Source organism: Condylostylus longicornis, unplaced genomic scaffold, assembly GCF_029603195.1.
Source record: "Condylostylus longicornis isolate FDR11 unplaced genomic scaffold, ASM2960319v2 ptg000003l, whole genome shotgun sequence".
NCBI lineage: Eukaryota > Metazoa > Arthropoda > Insecta > Diptera > Dolichopodidae > Condylostylus > Condylostylus longicornis.
The window spans coordinates 32,634-54,423 of NW_026577972.1; the positions used below are offsets into that span (position 1 = coordinate 32,634).

General features: G+C 27.2%; 1 protein-coding gene across 2 annotated transcripts in view; it reads right to left on the bottom strand.

Moving 5' to 3' along the window:
- The window catches only part of LOC129606566 (single-stranded DNA-binding protein 3), a 39,909-nt gene that overhangs the window by 13,001 nt on the left and 5,118 nt on the right, over nucleotides 1-21,790 (bottom strand). The window contains exons 2-8 of one of the 2 annotated variants that reach the window (XM_055516946.1): nucleotides 19,751-20,083; nucleotides 19,027-19,551; nucleotides 15,829-15,901; nucleotides 15,494-15,555; nucleotides 15,326-15,410; nucleotides 13,116-13,160; nucleotides 11,635-11,721 (exon numbers count right to left, since the gene is read on the bottom strand). In XM_055516946.1, the coding sequence (XP_055372921.1) occupies nucleotides 11,635-11,721; nucleotides 13,116-13,160; nucleotides 15,326-15,410; nucleotides 15,494-15,555; nucleotides 15,829-15,901; nucleotides 19,027-19,082 (408 nt within the window). In that variant the 5' untranslated portion in view covers nucleotides 19,083-19,551; nucleotides 19,751-20,083. Of the gene's footprint in view, nucleotides 1-11,634; nucleotides 11,722-13,115; nucleotides 13,161-15,325; nucleotides 15,411-15,493; nucleotides 15,556-15,828; nucleotides 15,902-19,026; nucleotides 19,552-19,750; nucleotides 20,084-21,790 lie in introns of those variants that run through there. The other variant, XM_055516954.1, reaches the window with a different exon arrangement.

The following is a 21,790-nucleotide window of genomic DNA, read 5'->3' on the forward strand; positions in this document are numbered from 1 at the left end:
TTTTTGAAAATACCCTATTTGCAGAAGGTTAATGCAATATGTAAAATTAAATTTTCTTATTAAATTTCGTCCTAACTTTTCAGGAAATTTAATGTACACTTATGTTTTGCTTACTAATGTACAATACATATATAGGACTTACCTGTACAATATGTATACAGGATGTAATACCAATTCGTAAAAAGCAGCACAAAGCACTTTTGGAGGGGCTGAAGAGGGAGGGTGAGTGGGATTCTTGCTTTTTCTAGGACCCTAGAGGCAAAACTCTATCTAATGCCATTTGTCCCATGTGTCTAGCCCTTCTAAAAGTACCCGCACCTGAGAAGTAGCTATATATATATATAATGTAAAATAGAATGGTTTTTGAAGAGTTTTACGAAAAATAAATAAAATATAGAATTATAAAGGGAAATTCAAGGTACTGCGTAGCCTAGTGCGTAGCGTGGTAGTCTGATAGCCAGAAGGTTATTTGATCGATGCTTGCCTGGATGTTGTCGTACTTTTCTTTGCTTGGATTATTTTAAAATTTTTTATTTTATTTTAAATTTTTTGTTTTATTTTTTGTAATATATATATATATTACAAAAGAATATATATTTATATATATATATTTTTTTTTAAATATAAATTTAAAAAAAAAATATTGTTATAATAAAATATTGTTAGATAGTTCAACACCAACAAAAAAAAATTTTGCAATTTTTATAATCGGGGACCAAACATTGGCAGAACATAAAGTAAATATGTGAATAATTTACCAAAATAAAACAAAAAAAGCCAAACAAACAGAAGCAAAAAAAAATTGGTGAAAAATGAGAAACACTTAAAGGAAAAGAGTAGGAATAAGAAAATAAACATAAAAGACTAAAAATATTATTATGTTCTGTCAATGTTTGGTATACCAGAATTGATTTTTTAAGTAGAAATTTATCTTGTTGGTACATCTTTGTATTTTGGCATATAGAAATAAATTTGGCCGTTTGGCATATAGAAATAAATTTTAAACACATAATTAAATCATGGGGGTAAACATACAAAAATAAATTTTTCAAATAAAGAAAAGGTTTAGGCATAAACAAAATAATAGTTTAATTCAAATATATGAATGTCCGTGATTTCAATAATGCGCTTACAACGCAAACTTTACAAAGTATCGAAAAAGTTTAGTAAAAGCTCATTGTACTTTATGCATTATCATTGTACAGTTTTCTTCTTCGTTCTATACGTATGTAGTGGGTACGTAAAATAAAAGTAAATCGGGTATCGAAAAAATCGAGCACGTTTTTCTTATACATGTCATATAACTGTTGCCAGAAATAACCAATTAAATAAACTAGCACATATTTTCAGCAATAAAGTTCTAGCTATTAAGTTTTTTCCTTAAAATGCAGCATAAAAATGCCATGTTTTTAACGATGTGGTAACGTTTGTTAAAATTTAATATTTGCACAGATTACGTCGTAAGCGCATTATTGAAATCACGGATTTACTATTTTTTAAACACTATAAATAATTTAAAACTAAAATTTTATTTCATTTTTTCTAAATAATATTTAAATACAATACTAACTTCTAAATTTTTTACATGTTTTTTAAGTTTACCTTTAAAAATATCCAATTATTCACTATTTTTAAAGCTTGTACGAAAACTGTTAAATAGTTTTATTGCACTGCATTTTAAACTATTTTGTTTTTTCGTTGTCCTAGCTCTAGTTATATCTAAGTTTCTTCTATTTCTAGTATGTAATTATGAATATTTTCTCTATTTATCAGAATTAATTTCGACTTAAGATTATTATTCAAAATATTATATATGTATTTACATTCTTTTAAGCCAGCTCTATAAATTGGAACCAAGCATGCGATTTTTAATTCCTCCGGAAATTCGCCGCCCATGAAACATTTCTTTATTAAATTTGTTAAGGGGTATTTTATAATATCTACCATTTCCTGCACATCTTTAATTGTTATTTTATCCAATCTTGGTGCTGTATTTTTATTAAGATACATAATAATATCGTCAGATTCTTTTCCTGTAACCGGTGTTAGCAACATTGTTTTGTTATTGTGTAGCTTATAGATATTATCATCTTCCACTAGGGATTTTTGGATCCCTTCCTCAATGTTTTCACCTAAATCATTAAAAAACTTGTTCATGGTTTGTGCTGTCTCGTAATCCGCATTTGTTCTTTTCCCATTTTCTTTCATTACAAATGCTGATTGTTCAGATACTTCACCATTCTTATTACTTATTGTATTGCATTCAAAATTTCCCATAGTTTTCTAAAGTCGTTTCCTGCTTTTTAATCATTAAAGTTAAATGTTTATTTTTAGCTTCCTTTATTAACTTTTCTATCTTCTTTTTAACTTCAACATATCTTATTCTTTTTTCATAGTTGTTCGGTTCTCTTTTATGCTCATCATACAATGATTTTCTATATTTCAATTTTTCCAGTAAAAGCGGTGTTATCCAACTATTATTTCCAGCTCTAAAACGGAAAGTTTTTGTACACATTTTTTTGCTTCTTGAATAATTTTTATTAAAATATTAATTTCCGTTACCGTTGTCCCACCTATTTTCTCTTTTACAATCCGACGTAGTCGATCATAATCTGTTCTATGCATTACCCGCGTTTTTATAGGCAATTTTTTGGTCATCTCACATTTAATAACAACTATGGCTAGCTGATGATCTGATAAATTATTATCTTCTATTTTCTAACTAACATTGGAATTATTATTAATATTTGTAATTATATGATCAATTAAGCTCTTTGTTTATTGTGTTACTCTTGTACTTTAAATTTTGTTTACTATGTAATATCCTGCAGTAGCTATCATATCGTTACGAGTATTTCTCGCTAATATGTTATTATTTTCAAGTAAGTTCAAATTGCTATCAGTAAAAAATTAATGATCTGAATTATTTGTTAGTTTATTTTCTAAATATTCTATAAATAAATTACTCTTTTCTGCTGGAGCTTTATAAAATGTACCGATTTTTATTTTCGGTTTAACATTTTGAATTCCAATAATCGTATAATTATATTTCTCTTCTTTACAAATTACATTAAAAGGAATGCCATTTTTCACAAAAATTGCAGTGCCACCTCTCAATTTTTTTCTCTGCAATTATATACCCCTGTGAAGTTAGGTATATTGTGTGAATCAATTTTGTCATTATATATCCACACTTCTATCAGCACTACTACGTTCGAACCCTTCAGTTCTGTAATCAGCGCTTCCATACCAAAAATTTTGTTGCTTATGCTACATATATTCAGATATAAAATATTTAGGTTGCCAATTTTTATTATATTTTGCAGTTAACACATATTTTAATTTCCTGTTCTTTGCACTCACTTGTTTTATGACTTTTTGTACATTTTGAACACGCTTCTTCATTTTAGGATTCATTAGACTTCTGGTTGAAACCATTACATTTAAAACATCTTTGTACTTTTATTGCATCAAAAAACCCACATCTTTCCCAACCAATGCATAATTTTTTCATGCCCAATATTTAAAGAAAGGATTCCTTATCGACCTCTATAACTACATTTTGAATTTTCCTTATTAAATTTCTTGACCGTACGCAAATTAATTACTTTCATTTCAGTCTTTTCCACCATTTCATTCTGTTTTTTTAATTTTTCAAATTACATCACATTCACTAAATTTATTTTTCATGCGCACAATTTCTATTTTTGGTTTTATTTCTTTAGGTATCTTAATTTCATGAGCACCCTTTATTTTTTTCCAATTCTATTTTCATTTTTTCACAGTTTTCCTGAGAATCTGATTCAATTATTATCACTCCATTATACTTTCCACATTATTAATTTTCAAATTTTTTGAATCAACCTTTGTTTTTGTTTTTGCTTAGATTTCACTATTATTGGTAAGTTTTTTTCATTGGTACCGCTCGATTTTTTTTCTTTATTTGTTTTCAAAACATAAGTATATGACACCGTTTGACGCAAATTGTTAATATATTATTTTTAAAGAATTTTTAATTTGAGCACACATTCATTTAATTTTTGTGTATGCTTGTTGAGCACTACATTCAGTTTTCCACTTTCCTTCCTAAAAACTTCGGCAATTGTAACCATTTTTTCCATCTCTTTTTTTTGTTCGTTCTTCAAATCATTTAAACGCTTCATATATTTTTGTTTAATAGTTTTAACTTGTACCATTATTTCATTTTCATTCCGTTGCAGAGCGTTCTCGAAATCGCTCTTATATTCTTTAAGATGTTTCGTGTTTCTACATATCGCGCAGTCCATTTTTTGAAGAACCGATTCTTTATTGTAAATGTATAAAACACAATCGTCATACAGAAATTTTAATCTCTTGTTCGTTTCCAAAATACTGCTCTGGTATTTATCTATACCAGAACATTTTCCCGAAACGTGATATATTTTATTACACACGCCGGCACACCTAATACCTTCACCGTTAATTCTGTTTTTACACGTTTCACAGGCAGCCATCCTATAGTTGACTGCAACAGCCGTTGTACTAACACAGTAATTTTAATTTAAATATTATTTTTAATTTTACCGTAATTAAAGTTCCAGCCGTTACGCTTAACGATTCAATTAGAACTTGTTTCTAATAATATAAAGTATAAAAGAAAAACGTTCATTTGTTATACAAATTTTTTTTCAGAAAATCTTTAAATAAGGCTATTTCGGGGATAAGAAAGTTCCAATGTCAGATTTTTCTCGGACCCAAGAGGCAAAACCCTATCTTATGTCTTTTTTCCCATGTCTCTAGCCGTTCTAGACGTACCCGTACTTTCTGACACCTGAGAAGAAGCTATATATATATATATATATATATATATATATATATATATATATATATATATTTATATATATATATATATATTAGTATATATAATAAGTTAATAAATTAAAATTTAATTGAAAGTTAGGATCAGATTATAAACCATTTCCACATATTTAAAAATTTTGAGAATTTAACCGTAATTAGTACATATAGGTGATGATAATTTCTCAAAAACAATTACATACATACTCGTAAGTATGTGCTATTTATATATCCATTGCAGTATGAACTGATATACATATAATAAAACTCATGATAATTTACTCATTATTAAATAATCATTATAATCCCAATAGCCTAAAAGAATGTTCACTAATTCTCTGCCACCTTCCCTCCTACTCCAAACGTTAATATACATAATGAAACTACATGATGTATCATATATGGTTAGAAATTATAGGGTTAGAAATTGTTTTCAACAAAAAAAAATTATAAGAAATGCAGAGAAGGGAAGCCCCAGATATGCCTCCAAAATATAACGAAAGTTCGTTTATAAATTTTTTTCTAAAAAATAATAATATAATAACAATTTTAGTTATCGTGTCGATATTTAAAGACCATGGATGCGAGGCATGGTCTTTAACTCAGGTTGACGAAAAAAATTTAAGAATATTCGAATCGAAAAAAGATTTTTGGTCCCAAGCAACTTGAAGATGGAACGTCCCTTGTACGAACGAACGAAGAACTGAATCAATTAATCAATGGCGAAGATATTGTAAAACACATCAAATCACAAAGAATAAGATGCGTTGGCCACTTAGCACCTGATGCCTGAGGACCGCAAACAAAAGCGAATCTTTGAGTATAAGCCATTGTTAAGTAGAATAAGGGCCAGACCACGGGCTAGATGGTTAGACGGCTTGGAAAGTGATTTACGAACACTAGAAGTTTGCGAATGGAAAAGAAAAGCCAAAAACAGAGTAGAATGGTGGCAAATTGTAAAGGCGAAATCTCACAACGAAATGTAGCGCCACCAAATGAAGAAGAAGTCGATATTTAAAAATAACTTTCATATCCTTATTTATTCGGGGAAAAAAAAGCAATTTCCCTAAGGTTTTTGATCGTGCGGATCCATTCTATTTACCAACCCTGTTTCGGGAGAGCATTCAAATCTAATCGAACACCTTGTAACAAAACGTTATGTATGTTGTAATGAGAAAACATATTCCCGTCTACCAAAATAAAAGCTGTCAATTCAACGTTTTTAATTTTGGTACAATCTGAATTTTTAACGAAAGTAAAAATGTACTAAATTCACTTTGTACGAGTACAACATGATTCTTTTTATATAAAACTTTACGTACTTATCAATTTCTTTATTTCATGGATAAATCAGGCAAAAGGAATAACAGTTAAAACTATTCAGTTAAAACTATTGATTTAATGATTGCGGGAGGCTTTTAATGGAAGGCGATTTTAAGTCAGGTAAGACATCAAAATCAACTTTATGGAGAAAAGTACTGGAAAAAATTTTTTACTCTTTGTGCCTTATATAAAAGAATAAAAAAAAGAAATTGTGGAAATGGTTATGACGTATTGGGAATTTTTTGATGAATTTTATGAGGTTTACGGCTCCCGTCATAGTATTAATCCACCTCCAGAAATGTTAGTTAATTCATCAACGCATTCAATTGAAATTGGAAACGACGAAAATATTGACAGCGATCCTGAACTTGCTATATCCCGTAAGAAAAAAAAAAATGATGCAATGGATTTTTTAAAAGAGCAAGTACAAAAGGATGAGAAAAGACATCAAGATTTCCTCAAAGTGGAGGAATACAAAACTAAATTGGAAGAAAGGAGACTATATGTCTTGATTATATTAGAATCAATTAAAGATGTGCTTCAAAATATAATGTCCATTATGTCCGATAATTAGAAACTCGATTCAAATTTTCAATTTAAAAATCAAAATTTTTAGTAGCCTCTAAATGTGCTATTTTATTTTGCTTCTTGTATTTTGTTACTCTGTTAATAATTAAGTGAAGTGTACTTATTTAATAATAGTAGAATAGTGTTTTATTTTATTTCAAGTAAGTAAATATTTTATTATTTTAGTTAGGAAGCTCAAGAAGAAAACTACACGGTTAATATATCGCGTATAAGTTTCCCATCCTCATTTCAGTTTGTATTTGTCACATCGATTTTAAAACTCTCATTAGACACTGAAAATTATATCTTGTGAGCAAAAATACACAAAAAGTAAAATTTCATTAGAAGTAGGATTAACATCAAACGTTTTTTACGCATGCGGAAATAGCTTCCAAAACCTAGTCGGTAAACTCATTTAGAGTTTGTAAGAACTTTCTTGCCTTTTGTATATTTTGTCGTTTTCGGTTTTTAATCAAAAGGCATTTTACTTCGCATCTTCTCTTCTGAATATTATTAATATTATCGCGAATATTGTTGCGAGTTTCAATTTTCGGATTGCTCTCCAGAATGGCTTAGCTTAATGATACCATCAACTGACTACTTATCTACAATTGTTTTGTATTGTTTTGCATTTATGTCTTCTGTTTTTTTTTATCAAAACAAGTAGGTATATTACCATTTTTAGTTTACTTGAAAAAACGTTCTGTTTAAAATACCTTTTCTAATTTTTTCAAATGTCAATGATACTAGTTTATGTATTCCAATTTTTGATTTAAAGGTACACAGCTGACTAAAGTAGAATTGCCAGTCTACATTATATTTATGTTTACCAAAATGTTTAACAGATTGTAGATTGCATATTCTGAGCAAAAATTTTGCAGCTTTGGTAGCCGCCCTATGAGTATCTTTTCAACTTTTTAATCATATCATATTTTTATTAATCTTTAAACAAATATTAGTAAAATCTTATATTTTAAAATATTATTATTAATTTAAAATTTATATTATTTTAATAAATTTTTTTTTAACGTAGAGATCTTATATAAATATATTGATCAACAGGCAATTTAGAATAATTTATAAAACTATTATAAATATACAAGTGTTTAAATCTAAGTTACTGTTTACACAATACGATAAAATTTACAATTTAATCTGATAGTCCGACGAAAGTTGTAAACTCTGTTTGACATCAGACTCATTTGTCTAACGTTAAATAATATAGAAATTATAATAATAAATTATTATCTACATTTACGTGCAAAAGTCAACGTACAGTAATATTTTTTTCAATTTAATGCATTTAATCATAACCATGGATTTTTTGCTAACTCAATTCAAAATAAAAACTCACGTAGTGAATTTTTTCTTTAAACATCAACAAAATTACTTTTATGTTAGATGTTTTCTTTGATTTTCAAGAAACAAAAGAGGAAATTCGCCGAAAAGTAAAATTATCACATGTGCAAAAGTTAACATACGATTTTTTTCTTTCTTAATTCTAATGTAGTAATTGAATGTTTTGTATATTTATCAAAAAGAAAAGTACTTTGGTTCCTCACTAATACGAAATCATTTCTCAAAGGAAAAAGATATGCACCGAATTAAGGAAAGTTACTGTAGATTTAAGAAATGAAGGCAAATCTTCAGGTCAAATAACCACAATTTGCAGTAAAAGTACATCTACTATACAAATTATAATTAGCAACTATAATAAGAGTGGATGTACTGCTTCAAACCCTCGCTCAATACAACCAAAAATGTTTTCTGAAAGAGAAAAACGGGCTATACTAATGAAAGTGAAAGTAAACCCCGAAAATTTGTTATCACAAATCGTTCATGAATCGGCTCTTTAAATTAATTATTTGACCAGTTTTAAGGATTAAAACAGGTAATTTTAGTTTGTAATTAATAATGAAAAAAAAGGCATAAAGAAAAATTTAATTTTAGATTAATTCAGGTATAATATTTCTAATTTTAATAGGCTTCAATTTAAATTGGTTGTTGTCTCAATAAGAAGAAAATCCACGTAAGTGGATAAAGTGCGTATATAGCGCACAAAAGGTATTAGCAAAAGTAAAAAATATGTTATTCCAAATAAAAGGAAGTTTTCATTTCATACACCTGAAAAAAATGTATATTTCGGAAAAAATTATCAACCATTGAAGAATTTTTTTTTTATTAGAACAGTTAAACACGCGGGTGGAAACGTGATGGTTTAGGCATATTTTGCAGCTTCTAGCGTTGGCAGATTACAATTTATCTATACTACAATGAATAGGGTATTTAAATATTTTGAAAAACAGTTTAATGGACAGTGCAAAATTATTAAAACTTGAGGACAAATTTTGATTTCAACAGGATAATGATCCAAAACATACCTCTCTCATTGTCCGTGAGTGGCTACTTTATACTCGTTCTAAGTAGCTCAAAAATCCACCCCAATCATCTGACCTAATCATCCTATTGAGCGTTTGTGGGATGAAATCAAGCGAAAAGTCCAGAAAAACAATGAAAAAAATGAAGAAATTTTAAGAAACACCTATCCAACAGGAATGGAATAAAATTTATATGACAACACTCCAAAAATTGGACAAATCAATGCGAAATAGATTGAGGGAAGTTATTCCAAACAAAGGAAGCTGTACATCATATTAGGCTAATTATATTTAATGTTATTTATTATATTATTTTAATACCGTATGTTAACTTTTGCACCACTTGAACTTGTGATACACTCAAATGAACTGAATTCTTTTGTTTTCATTTTTAAGACTTCTTAATTTTTTGTGTTCATAAATAAAGCCTGATAAATTTGAAACAATATAAAAAAAATTCGTACAAAAATTCATTATAAAAAAAATTCATACAAAAGTATGGTTTTGAAATATAAAATAGAATTCGTATGTTGACTTTTCCACATAAGTGTATATTCTATATACAACCAAGTATACTGTCATATTTTTTTTTAGAAATTAAAATGATCACATTTTTCAATAACCGAATTGCATGCAATAAGGGAGGTTATGGAAGGTTATGGCAACAAATTTTACATATCGAGTTTTAGGTGGGAATGCGCTTCTCCATGGAAGGGAAGTGTAAATAAACTATTTTTAGCAATGTGTCGGTCTGTCGGTGAGCAATGTGTCGGTCTGTAAGTTCGGGTGAACCGAGTTTGATCAAATGTCATAAGTATGTAAGTTTATTTCGACTATGTCACGGATTGATCAACTTTTGGAATAAATCAGACATCGGGAATTGGACCTTTTAACGGGTCTGTTTTACATTTTTGATCATTTAGAAGAAAATATTCAACAGATTTACTTGAAATTTCATATATAAGTTTCCCTCAACCGTACAAGAAACCTCCTAACTTTTGGAAGAAATCGTTTTGCGCAAATAAAGAGAAATAATCAACCGATTTCATTGAAATTTAATATTTAAATTTGTGGTGTTACAGCAACGAATCTATAGATTTTTTGGAAAGATCAAGGCTCGAAAACTTATCTGGGTTACTGGCAAACTTTTTGTATTATAAGGACGGCACAAAATAAAATTTTACTAAGAGCCAAACTCACATTTTTCTAGGTATGTTAACTAAACGCTTGTTAGTGTCGTTAAAATTGTAAAAAAGTGTTTAAAACGCATTTTCATAATCTTCTGGAATTCTTTTACTAATCTAGGCAATATATATTGCAATCGGTTATATACTGACCACATCAGATTTTTTGGTTGTGGAAGATTTATAATTTTCGCACAGCAAAATTATGATTAAATTTCACAATATCACATTTCGATATATGTTTCCAAATATATACTATAAATTTCAATATCAGAATATAAATTTTAATACAGAAGATAAATAATAATATATATATACATATATATGTGCACTTAACGTATATATTATAAAATTAGTATTTATCTACCTATATAAATATGTATGTACGTAAATTACTAAATGTTTTACAAAACTTATAACTAGACAGGTTGTTCGCATAAGGTGCCAAATAATTTCAGGGATGATTCTTGGATCAATTTCCATCAAAAACTTGTACAGGGAGGGAGGTGAAAATATACTCGTGTTTGAGCTACAGTCTATTCAAAAAATGGTACTAGATTTTTTCAGCGTATGAATATGCTTATAACTTTGGAACCATGCAACATAGAGTAACCGCCGTGGATTGGTTTATTGCTCATTTTTTTCGGTTTTTAAATCAATTTGATTGGAACCATAGTACATCATTTACATTTAGTAAACTCTAACTCAAATCAAATTGATTGTGAAACCGATAATTTTAATAAAAATCTCCAACCTCCCCCCCTCCAACTCAAAAAATTTTTTACTGAAAATTGATCAAATCTTTGAAATTATTTGCATCTTGTGCGAAACATCCTGTACAAGTAACGTTTTCTCTTATTTAGAACTACTCACTATTCCAAAAACCACTCACGCATAGACCATATTGTACATGCACTAATTGTATTTAATAAAAATTTTGTATACACAATATACATATATACATATATATATATATATATATATAAATATATATATATATATATAATTATATATATATATATATATATATATATATATATATATATATAATTATATAATATTATATATATATATATATCAATGTATATCACATGTTTTTGTATTATAAAACAAAGGACACTTTTAAAAAATACAATTTATGTTTGCTTTAAAAAACAAACATAACTATATATACTTATATGTATACAGTAAATGAAAATATAATATAACACACATACGAATACATTATTATACACATTAAAATATATGTATACACATATACACATTTTATATATATATATATACATATCCTTATATTAAAAGAAAATTTATTTGTATTTTTCTATTTTTACTATTTTTTGACTTACTGGAAAGAAATTTGGTGCCATTGGACCGCCTGGCATTCCTTCATTTGGTGGTAATTGTCCAAGGGGGCTTGGTGCTGGGCCGGCGTTCTAATTTTTTTTGTTACATATTTTATTTGCTTTTTTATTTTGTTTCTTTTATTGTATTTAGAGTAAGTGCGGGTAATGTGGAATACCAATTTATTTCTTATACTGAACATATAACAATTATCTGTTTAAACAGAATTTACAGCTTAACAATTGAATAAAGTAAATCTTGTCTAATCATGTTCAATTTCATTCTAATTTGGAAGTAGCATAATTTTTTTGTATGTTGACTTTTGTTTGTTTGTTATGTTGACTTTTTTTGCAAATTAAATTCATTTACATTTTTATATTTTTTTTTTTTTTTAAATTTGAAAATTGTACCCTGTCGGGTAATGTGGTATACCTTAATAAGAGTATTTTGGTATACTATACTGTATTAGCAGCACATATCTATGTTGTTTTAATTTTAACCTTTATGTTAACCTGGCAATGCCTAAAAAGGGAATGAAAGTAAAAGCTTTTTACCACATTTCTATGCAAAAAACAATAGCAGCAGTTCGTAATGGAGAAATAGGTATTTTATTGGCTTCAAAAACATATGGCGTGCCTCATATTACTTTGCAAATTTGCGCACGGAGTTCAAAAATAATAAATGAAATATTTGCCCATCGTCTATGTAGAAAACCAGTTTTTGACATAAGCATTGAAGACCAGCTAGTCCAGTATTGCGGGTACTCTTTTGACTGTCATAAGTTATATGAGTGCAGGAGAAAAATTTTTACCTCCATATTTTATTTTTCCAAGAAAAAATGCAAATCCATTATTCATGAATAACGCTCCAGTAGATTCAAAGGCAGCATATCATAGATCTGGATGAGTGAAAACACCAACTTTTACAGAGTAGTTTAAGCATTTTTTGGAATTTGCAAGACCGACACAGAATAACCTCATTTTGTTAATATTAGATGCACACTACAGTCATACCAGAAACATAGAACTTAATAATTTAGCACGTCAGAAACAAAGTTATTATATTTTCGGATAATTAAATTAGTTCGGACAATTTGTTATAGCGTACTACATTACCCGAGAAAGTATACCACAATACCCGACAAATTTTCAAATAGGAAATTTGGGATTTTTCCTGTATTTATTTTAATACTGGTCTTATGTTTATAAGTTTGAGAATCTTTCCAGTACAGTTTTAAAAAGCATTTTAACGATTAACGATTCTAAATGAATTTATCCGAACTAGAAATATGCTGTGATTGCCGAGAAAATAATAAAAATGAAAAGGGTATACGACATTACCCGCACTTCCTTTTTTATATATTTAATACAATTTTTGTACAAATTTTTTATGTATATATAAAAATATATATAATAGTATATATAAAACAAACTAAAAAATTATAAAAGTACAAAAAGAAAAAAATAATGAAAAAATTTTAACTTACATGTGCTCCAATGCCATTGAAATTATGACCTGAACTAACAAAACCCTAAAATTATATAAAAGACAGAAAAAAGTGTACGATAAAGTAATAGACTTGAAAATATAAAAAATATGGAATAGGTGGAGAGTTGATCATGTCATCTGATGTCAGTCGTGCAAAATTTTGGAACGTTTTTGCGGATTAATTCTTGTTCGGAATAAAACGTTTGCACATGCAAATCAATTTAAAAATGAAGCTGGGTTAAACCGATGGTTTGCAATGCAGCGCTTTTCCTTTCAACAAGTGAAAATACTGCTTTTAAAAACAATGTGTACTACATTATTAAAATTAGTTTCATTCATATTTAAATATATTTCAAAGATTGCATACATTTAGCATGAGTAATACATGCAATCTTTTAAATAAAACAAAAACGCTCGAATTCGAGGATTAATTTTCCTATAATAAGAAATATAATTATATTTTTAATGGCATGGCATTTACCGTTAGCTTTCTGCATTTATAGAAATTAGTAAAGCTTGCAGTTTCGGAAATATAAGGCGCCGAAAATTCAAATTTAACAAATTTCGTAAGTCGATAACTTGAGACAGAATGAAGGTTGAAAAAATTTTCTTCTAACGAAATGAACTATCTATAAATATCTAAGAACTACTAAAATTTCAGACTCCTACAACCTGAGGTCCAAAACAAGAACGATATCAAAAATTTGGAAAAAATAGGATTTTAGATAACGGTAAATTTTAACGAACTTTTTTTTTAAAAGTTCCAATATGATATGCCGCGGTAGAAGAAGCCAGTCGCTACTTTTTGGCGTCTGCTGGATTTAAAAACGTTTCTGGTTTTGCTACAATCATTAGATAAAAAATGGCATTTTTAAGACTTTGAGGGGCTATAACTTTTAGAAGGGGGAGATAAGTAAAAATTTTCTTCGGAAATAAATATCTAGTAAAGATTTGTACATATGAAATTTCAAAGATGTAGAAGTTTTGTAAACATATCAACGGATGGACGGACAGAGTGAAACTAGTAAGCACCGTTTTTCAAAAATTTTTTTAGAAAAGTGCTAAAAAGTAGCCCTGAGTGTTAACTTTAATATTCAAAAGGATAACGAAATTTATCTTGAAAGAATTATGAGAAATCCGTTGTTCACTCACTTTTTCATTATCACATAAATTATAGAATCAAAATATTTGATACGATTAACCAAAAAATAAAAAATTAACATACTTCGAAAAATAAAAAAATCTGATGTGATAAGCGTATAACCGACCGCAATGTAATCACTTTCATTAATCCCTAGTTTAATGAAAGTGTTACAGAAGATTATAAAAATGCGTTATTAACACTTCTTTATAATTTTAAAGACACTAGTAAGCTTTTAGTGAGCATACCTAGAAAAATGTAAATTTGGTTCTTACTATAATTACGCTTTGCGCCACCTAAATTTCTTAAAGAGTTCATCAGTTAGTTTCGGTAACAACCAGTAATCAAATACCAAATTTCAAGAAATTCCATCAATCCGTTCCATAAATATGGTAAAAAATATAAAATCGGCCCCCAGTTCGGTTTCAGAGCCCTGGTCTTTCCAAAAAATTTATATATTCATTGTTGTAATACTCCGAATTTAAACATTAAGTTTCATAGAAATTGGTTAATTATTTCTCTTTATATACGCAAAAATGTAAAATTGGCCGGCAAAAAGGCCCAGTTCCCCAGGTCTGATATATCCCAAAAGTTGATCAATCCAACCAAAATAAACTCACATATAAAATTTCATCAAAATCAGTTCGACCGAACTTGACATTCACGATTACACACACAGACCGACAGGCCGACATCTCTCTAAAAGTAATTTATATACGCTTCCCTACCATGGAAGTGCGTTCCCGCCAAAACTCGGCATCCAAAATTTAGAGCTATTACATAACCTGCCTCATTGTATACAATACGGTCGATAAAAAGAAAAGTCGCTGTAAAAAACCTTTCCTTTTGAACTACTTACAAATTGCTCGAAAGAACATAGCTGATTCATAGAGAGAAAATGAACGCTTTTGTCCAGGAATATAAATAACATTCTGACATTTATTATAGTACAACTATTTTTTGAAAATTTCATGAATTTAACTTAATTAGTTATTGGTTACCGCTGGAACGATTAGACAGACGGAAAACTATTAGTAATCTATAAATTTTATAATATAAAATCCTACATAATCATGAAAAGCTTTGGCTTCTGATGAATGGTCGCACTGGTCACGTCTTTCTGGCGCTGCACAATATAGATCCCAAAAAACACTGCAATTAAAGCAAAGAAAAAGCACAAAAATTGGAGTAATTAAAAAATAAGATATAAAAAAGGAAAGTAGCAATTTTCTTACCACCACCATGTGTGCAGAAATCCAGGCGGCTCACCCAATGTAATATTTTTTTCCCATCGAATCTGAAAAAAAAGAAAGATTCATAATTTTGATTTTAAAAAATAAACATTAAAATTTTGTGACTCTAAACATCTAAGATTCAAGAATTTTCCGATTTTAAGTAAAGATATATTGTTCTTATATAAGAAATGGTTTTTTTTAAATACGGTTTAGAGTTCCATATTTTATAATAAGGAATTCACGCACTATTTTATTATTATAATAAAATAAATATAAATTACAAAGTAAAGAATAATTACATAAATTTAACATATACTTATTTGAAAAAAACTTACCTCTGACAAAAATGTCTGTGCTGCTTTTTGAGCTCCAACATGTAATAAATATTCATATACATACAGCGCAAGTCTGAGAAAGAAAAATAATTAAAAATATACTTAGTAATAATTAGCAATATAATCCAATGAAAATCGTTGGAAATTTATTTTTCATATATTTGTTTTATAAAACATGGATGAAATCAGAGTAAATGCTACCTCTATCAGTATTTTCATAAAGTCAAAATAAGGATGTTGGAATCAGAAACTTTCACGTTATTAACGGTCTAATTAGTTCTAGCTCATTTCTCAGTAAGATGGCTTCAAATCTTTTTAAGAGCAGTAGTCAGTAATATAATCAGTTCAGTTCGACAGTTGTTTTCGTTTACGTTCGGCATCGTAGGACGGGTAATTATACAGGCCAGGCATTTTCTTGAAAACACGATTTAGTGGTGAGGGAAATGCATAAAGTAGAATATCATTGGTCTATATTGAGAAGATATTGTAAATTGTTGTGGAAATTAAAACACTAAACCTTGAGATTGAAGCGAGCATCGAGCGATCTATGCTTGAGCTAAATGGAAAATGGCAAGACGATTACTAACACTAATTTTTCTCTTGTTCGTAAAAGCATTGAGATTCTTGTGTCCAGGGATGTTCACCCCATTATTATAATTTAAGCATACAGATATTGTGAAAATTTTCCGATAATATTGGAGCATGAATGAATTGCGATAACATTGGTAAAAGGATAAAATTGTTGAAGTTTTTTAATAGCTTAATAATGAAATTTAAAATTTTTACAGTATTCATGAATTGTCATAAATAATTCAAAAGTTGTTATGATGGAAACTATATAGATAGTACTGAAATTGAACAGAAGCAAAAACTAATAAGAGGACCGTTAGGTTTAACTAAGTTGTAGTCTGACACTTGAAATACTTTTGAAAGGAATCTCTATTTCTCACTTTCTCTTCTCTCTTGTAACAAAGGCATACATAGTTTGAGTTCATGTTGGCAGATCTTACTTAAATCTGAAAATGATCTTAGTAAGATCTGCCAACTAAGATCAAACGATCATTTCAGATATAAGTAATATCTGGAATGATGAAGATAATACTGCAAAAAGTGGATCATTTTCGCATAAAGATCCACTCTCATATTGTCAGCATGAAAGTTAATGCTGCCAACAATCAGAAACTGACATAAGATGAGTTCCTTTTAGCGAAAATTTAAACTAAATAAATTTTAAAGGTATTATTTACGTTTAAAAATTTATTGTCATTTATGCAGTGCTGTCAACTGTTTTTAAAAATAGAGGAAATTCCTGCAGTTTTGAAATTTTCTGCTTTAGAATAGCGCTGACAGAAGTAGCATTAATGTCCTTTTGATGCATCTTTAAAAAAGTTATTGCAAAAATGAGCGAAGTGGAAGAGGATCGAAATTTAAGTGAAAATAGCGATTCTAATGCAAATGCAACTAAGTAAGTGTTGATTCTTCCTTTATAGATATATAAAAATACTAATTTACGTTATTTTTGTAAAGGTATTTTTTTGGACCGCACAACGACTACATATCTGAATCACATTTTAATTTAAAATTATCAAATGACTTATTGCAAGTGTGATTAATTACGAAAGTCAAATGATTAGAGTCATGTTATGTCAATGTCAACTTTGATGGTGATTTGTAGAAATCATATGATCATCATATCATATTATATACGAAAATTAAAACAAAATTATTGTATATATACTCGCATAGTACAATATCATAGATCAAATTATTAGAGACGAGAAGTCCACGCAAATGAATATTTTTGCAAATTTTTTGCATATTTCAAGCAAATTATTCAATAAATACATATTTTGCATATTTCAATAAAATTTACAACAAATTAAAGAATTTTGTTTTAATTTTCGTATAGTTTCTATTAAAAATCGTGTTTGTTTTCATAACGATTTGCTTTTCAACTTTATTTAGAATAAACGAAACGGTGACACTGTTTAAGTTTGACATTTATAATCAATTGTCTAATTATCTAATATTTGTTAATATTTTTTTAATATTTTGTTAACATACTTACATATGTTTTTATTTATTTTGTTATAGTTTTATCATTTTACTATTTTTGTTTAGTTTTTATTTTGAAATATACTGACCAATAGGATCAAAAATATTAATATTTTTAAGTAATTTTTTAATTTTTCCTAAATATTTGGTATGTTAAAAGGTGCATATTTTACCGTGATTTGTATTTTTTAATATGCATAATTTACCGTGCATAAAAATGCATATTTTTCATGATATTTTACTGCATATTAAGTGCTCATTTCTTCATTTTTAAGTGCATATTTGTATTTTTAAGTGCATGACCTTCTCATCTCCAGATATTATACATATATATATATAATTTATCAAAAAAAAAGTTAAAATTTAATTGTTTAAAAAATGTGGACAATGTATCGCACATTTACCAGAATATGACATAAGTCAAAATGCAAAATCACAAACTTCATTTTATTACTATTATACTCGTATATATAAAGCTTTTCTGTAACAGAATAATACTTGAAATTTGTTCATATACTTCTAGAATAGCTCTATACTAACGTTAGCCTTCGATAGTAATTTACACTCGGCTATAAATCCTTTGAATTCTGGAAATCAAAATTATATTATTGAGTTGTGTCGCTATTCTTCCCAATGTGCGGTATCTATCTAAAAAGCAAGGCTTCAGTTAGCAGGATTTATTTTTCTGAAAGATGCCAGTTAGACGATTAAATTAGAATTATGCCAGTTGGCTGAATAAATCCTTTTAGTTAAGCGTCAATTAACTGTCGCCTAACAAAAAAAATTTAATAAATTTTGCTAACGCGCGCTTTCTCTATAGTTAGGCACTTATAGTAGCTTTTAGCCAGTTAACCGAATTTACTTCTCTGTTAGATGTCAGTTAGCTAAACAAATACTGATAACTGGCGCCTTATTTTACATTTATATAGTACGAGTATATAAATAAATAAAAAGATAAAGAACGCTGTAATAAATAAATTAAAATTCCCTCTAGTCTTATAGAAGCTTATCATTCCTAATTAATATTGCTAAACGACTAATATAATACTGTTTATAATAATATTATTTATTTATTTATTTAATAAGTGTTTTAATTAATTATTGAAATATAAGTAATTTATTTGAAAAGAAACGAGAACTTACTTTTCTCTGGCCTGTGCGTCCGAGGGAACTGTTGAATTTTTCGATTTACCATACATATTTTCTATGTTATTATTATCTAATTTCTTATTTTTTAAATTTATAATATTTAAATACTTTATCTAAATTATTAAATTATAATTTTTGTTTTTTTTTTTTTAAATGATTTTTTATTTTATTATAATTTATGACTTTTTTCATTAAAATTAAATTAAATTAAATTTTGTAACTTAATTTCATTTGAAATCTACTAGACATAGAAATTTCGGTAACTATATTTGGAATTTTATTTAACTTTTTTTTTTAATTTTTAATAACTTTAAATTAAAAATCACATCTTTATTTTGTTTTTTTTTTTATTTTTATTTTTGTACATAATTTTTAAAAATTTTCATATTAATATTATATATTTCGTGTTTTTTTGTAGTGATTAGTTTTTGAATTTTAAGTGTTCAAAAGTTTTGTTTTGCCTTGTATGTGTTTTGTTATAAATTTTTAATAATAGTAAGTTTGTTTTTCCTTTTTTGACTAATTTACATTTGAATTAATACACACATTTATCATATATATATATATATATATATAAATATATATATATATATATTTATTTATATATATATATATATATATATATATATATATCAATTCACAATTATTGAGTTTCAAATGTTTTTTGTGCTTTAATTTTAGTTTTTGTTCTTAACATTATTGAGTTGTTGACTATTACATAATTTCCTTGTAGAATATATTAATATAAGTATATATTTAAAATTTAATTTTAATTTTAAAACAATCTTTTAATTTTTTAACTTTTTATTTAGCTTGCTTTGTCTAAAATCGCGCTAAATATAAAATTGCTTTCATTAGCAATGCCCTTTTTGTTTTCTTGTTCAGGTGTTGTGCCTGAACCTATGTTGTATGTGTTTTTTGAATATTTTTTCACAGATTGTTCCACTTTTGTTTTTGCTTTTGTATTATGGTTTTTTCAATATTACAAAATGTTTATTAATGATAATTATTGCTATATTACATTTTGCTGTCATTTTCATGTAGTTTTTTACTTTTTTTTTTTTGAATATAACATTATATATGAAATTAAAAGAAAAATAATCCTAATTAGTCAAATATAAAAAAATTTTAATTTTATTATATTAATTTATTTATATTTATATAAAAATTTTTCTCGATGTATGAGAAAACATACAGTGAAATTAATATGTTTTTCAAATGATCCAGTATCACAGAAAATAAGAAAATCAAATCTGTTAACAGTAAATCGAATTTTATGCTATACTCATATGAGATACTAGTAATATTAACTAATATTAACTAAGTACTCGTTATTTTGCTATGCGTTACTTCTAAGATTCGAAATACCATTAGGTTACTCATATAGGTCAACAGTATACTCGTTACTATTGGTACAGAATCTTTGATATTGTTATGCTATATTCTATAATATTTTTTTTGTTATAAGTTAATGAAATAATCAAAAAACATGACAGTGATATTCGTATTAGAAGTTTTTATATTTTTTGTTGTATTTTTGTTGTAAATATATGATGCTTCATAAATTGAAAAATAATGTACACTTACTTATATATGTAAAGTGCAATATATGTAAATAGTATTTAAATTGTTGTATGTATAATTGTAAATATAAAATTTATTTTGAATATCTTTTATCAAGCACCAGTTGGAAAAAAATTATTTAAAAAAGATTGTTGAAATTAAACTGGTTACAGCCCTGTAGTGTAAATGAAAGACGTTGTATGATATTCTTCAGGCCATTAATTTGTTTGCAAATGTAAGGGAAACTTAAGGTTGTTAAGTAAAATTTATTGAGCTATTATATATTTGTATAATTGCAAAAAGAAACCATTTTGAGCAGTTGCTGCACATTTTTTGAAATCATTGAAGAAAAAAACTTGGTATAAAAAAACATTTGCTTAATTTTTCTAAATAACTCCTAAATCAGAATAGGTAGGGAGAGGATGATTTGATATACCAAATGAAAGATCTAACTAAAAAGGTTGTCAACTGTGCTAAAATTAGAGATAAATGCAATGTAATGTCACCTAAAGAATTAAAGTTTTTTTTTTTGAATGAAAAGTTAAAATTTAAAATTTTTCGAACTTTAGAGTCATTTCATTCCGAAAACATGATCATGTTATAACTAATGTATATATTCATCAGCCCTTTTCTGATGTTTCTAAATTATATTTAATAATGCGCATGTCGGATACGGAATTATCCTTGAAATTTCAAAAAGTAAAAAAAAATCAGTTAAGAGTAACTTAAGTCCCTATAATTTCAAACTGTTGAGCCATGAACATTGTCTCCCTACAAAATTTTGTATACTCATGAGGGTCTATACATTGCTATATAGCAGTGCACGAGGCAATTTGTATATACGCAACTCAACAACTTACTAAGTTCTAATTGTTCTAAAATATATTATGGAATAATAGTAATATAAATACACTTTTGAAGTCACGAAAAATTTTCAAGTAAAATTGACAGCCACCTATAAATATGCATATATGGATGTAGATAAATTTTAAGACCCATATTTATGTATATAATTTCTTTTCATATTACTTATTTTATTTTTACTACAATACAAAACTATAAAACGCCCGGTAAATTATTAAGTATATTAACAACATATGAACATATAAGTATATACTTATAATATTTTATAATTCATATGTATAAAATTTATTATCGTTTTTCATAGTTTTCTTATATAAGTAAGTATATTTTT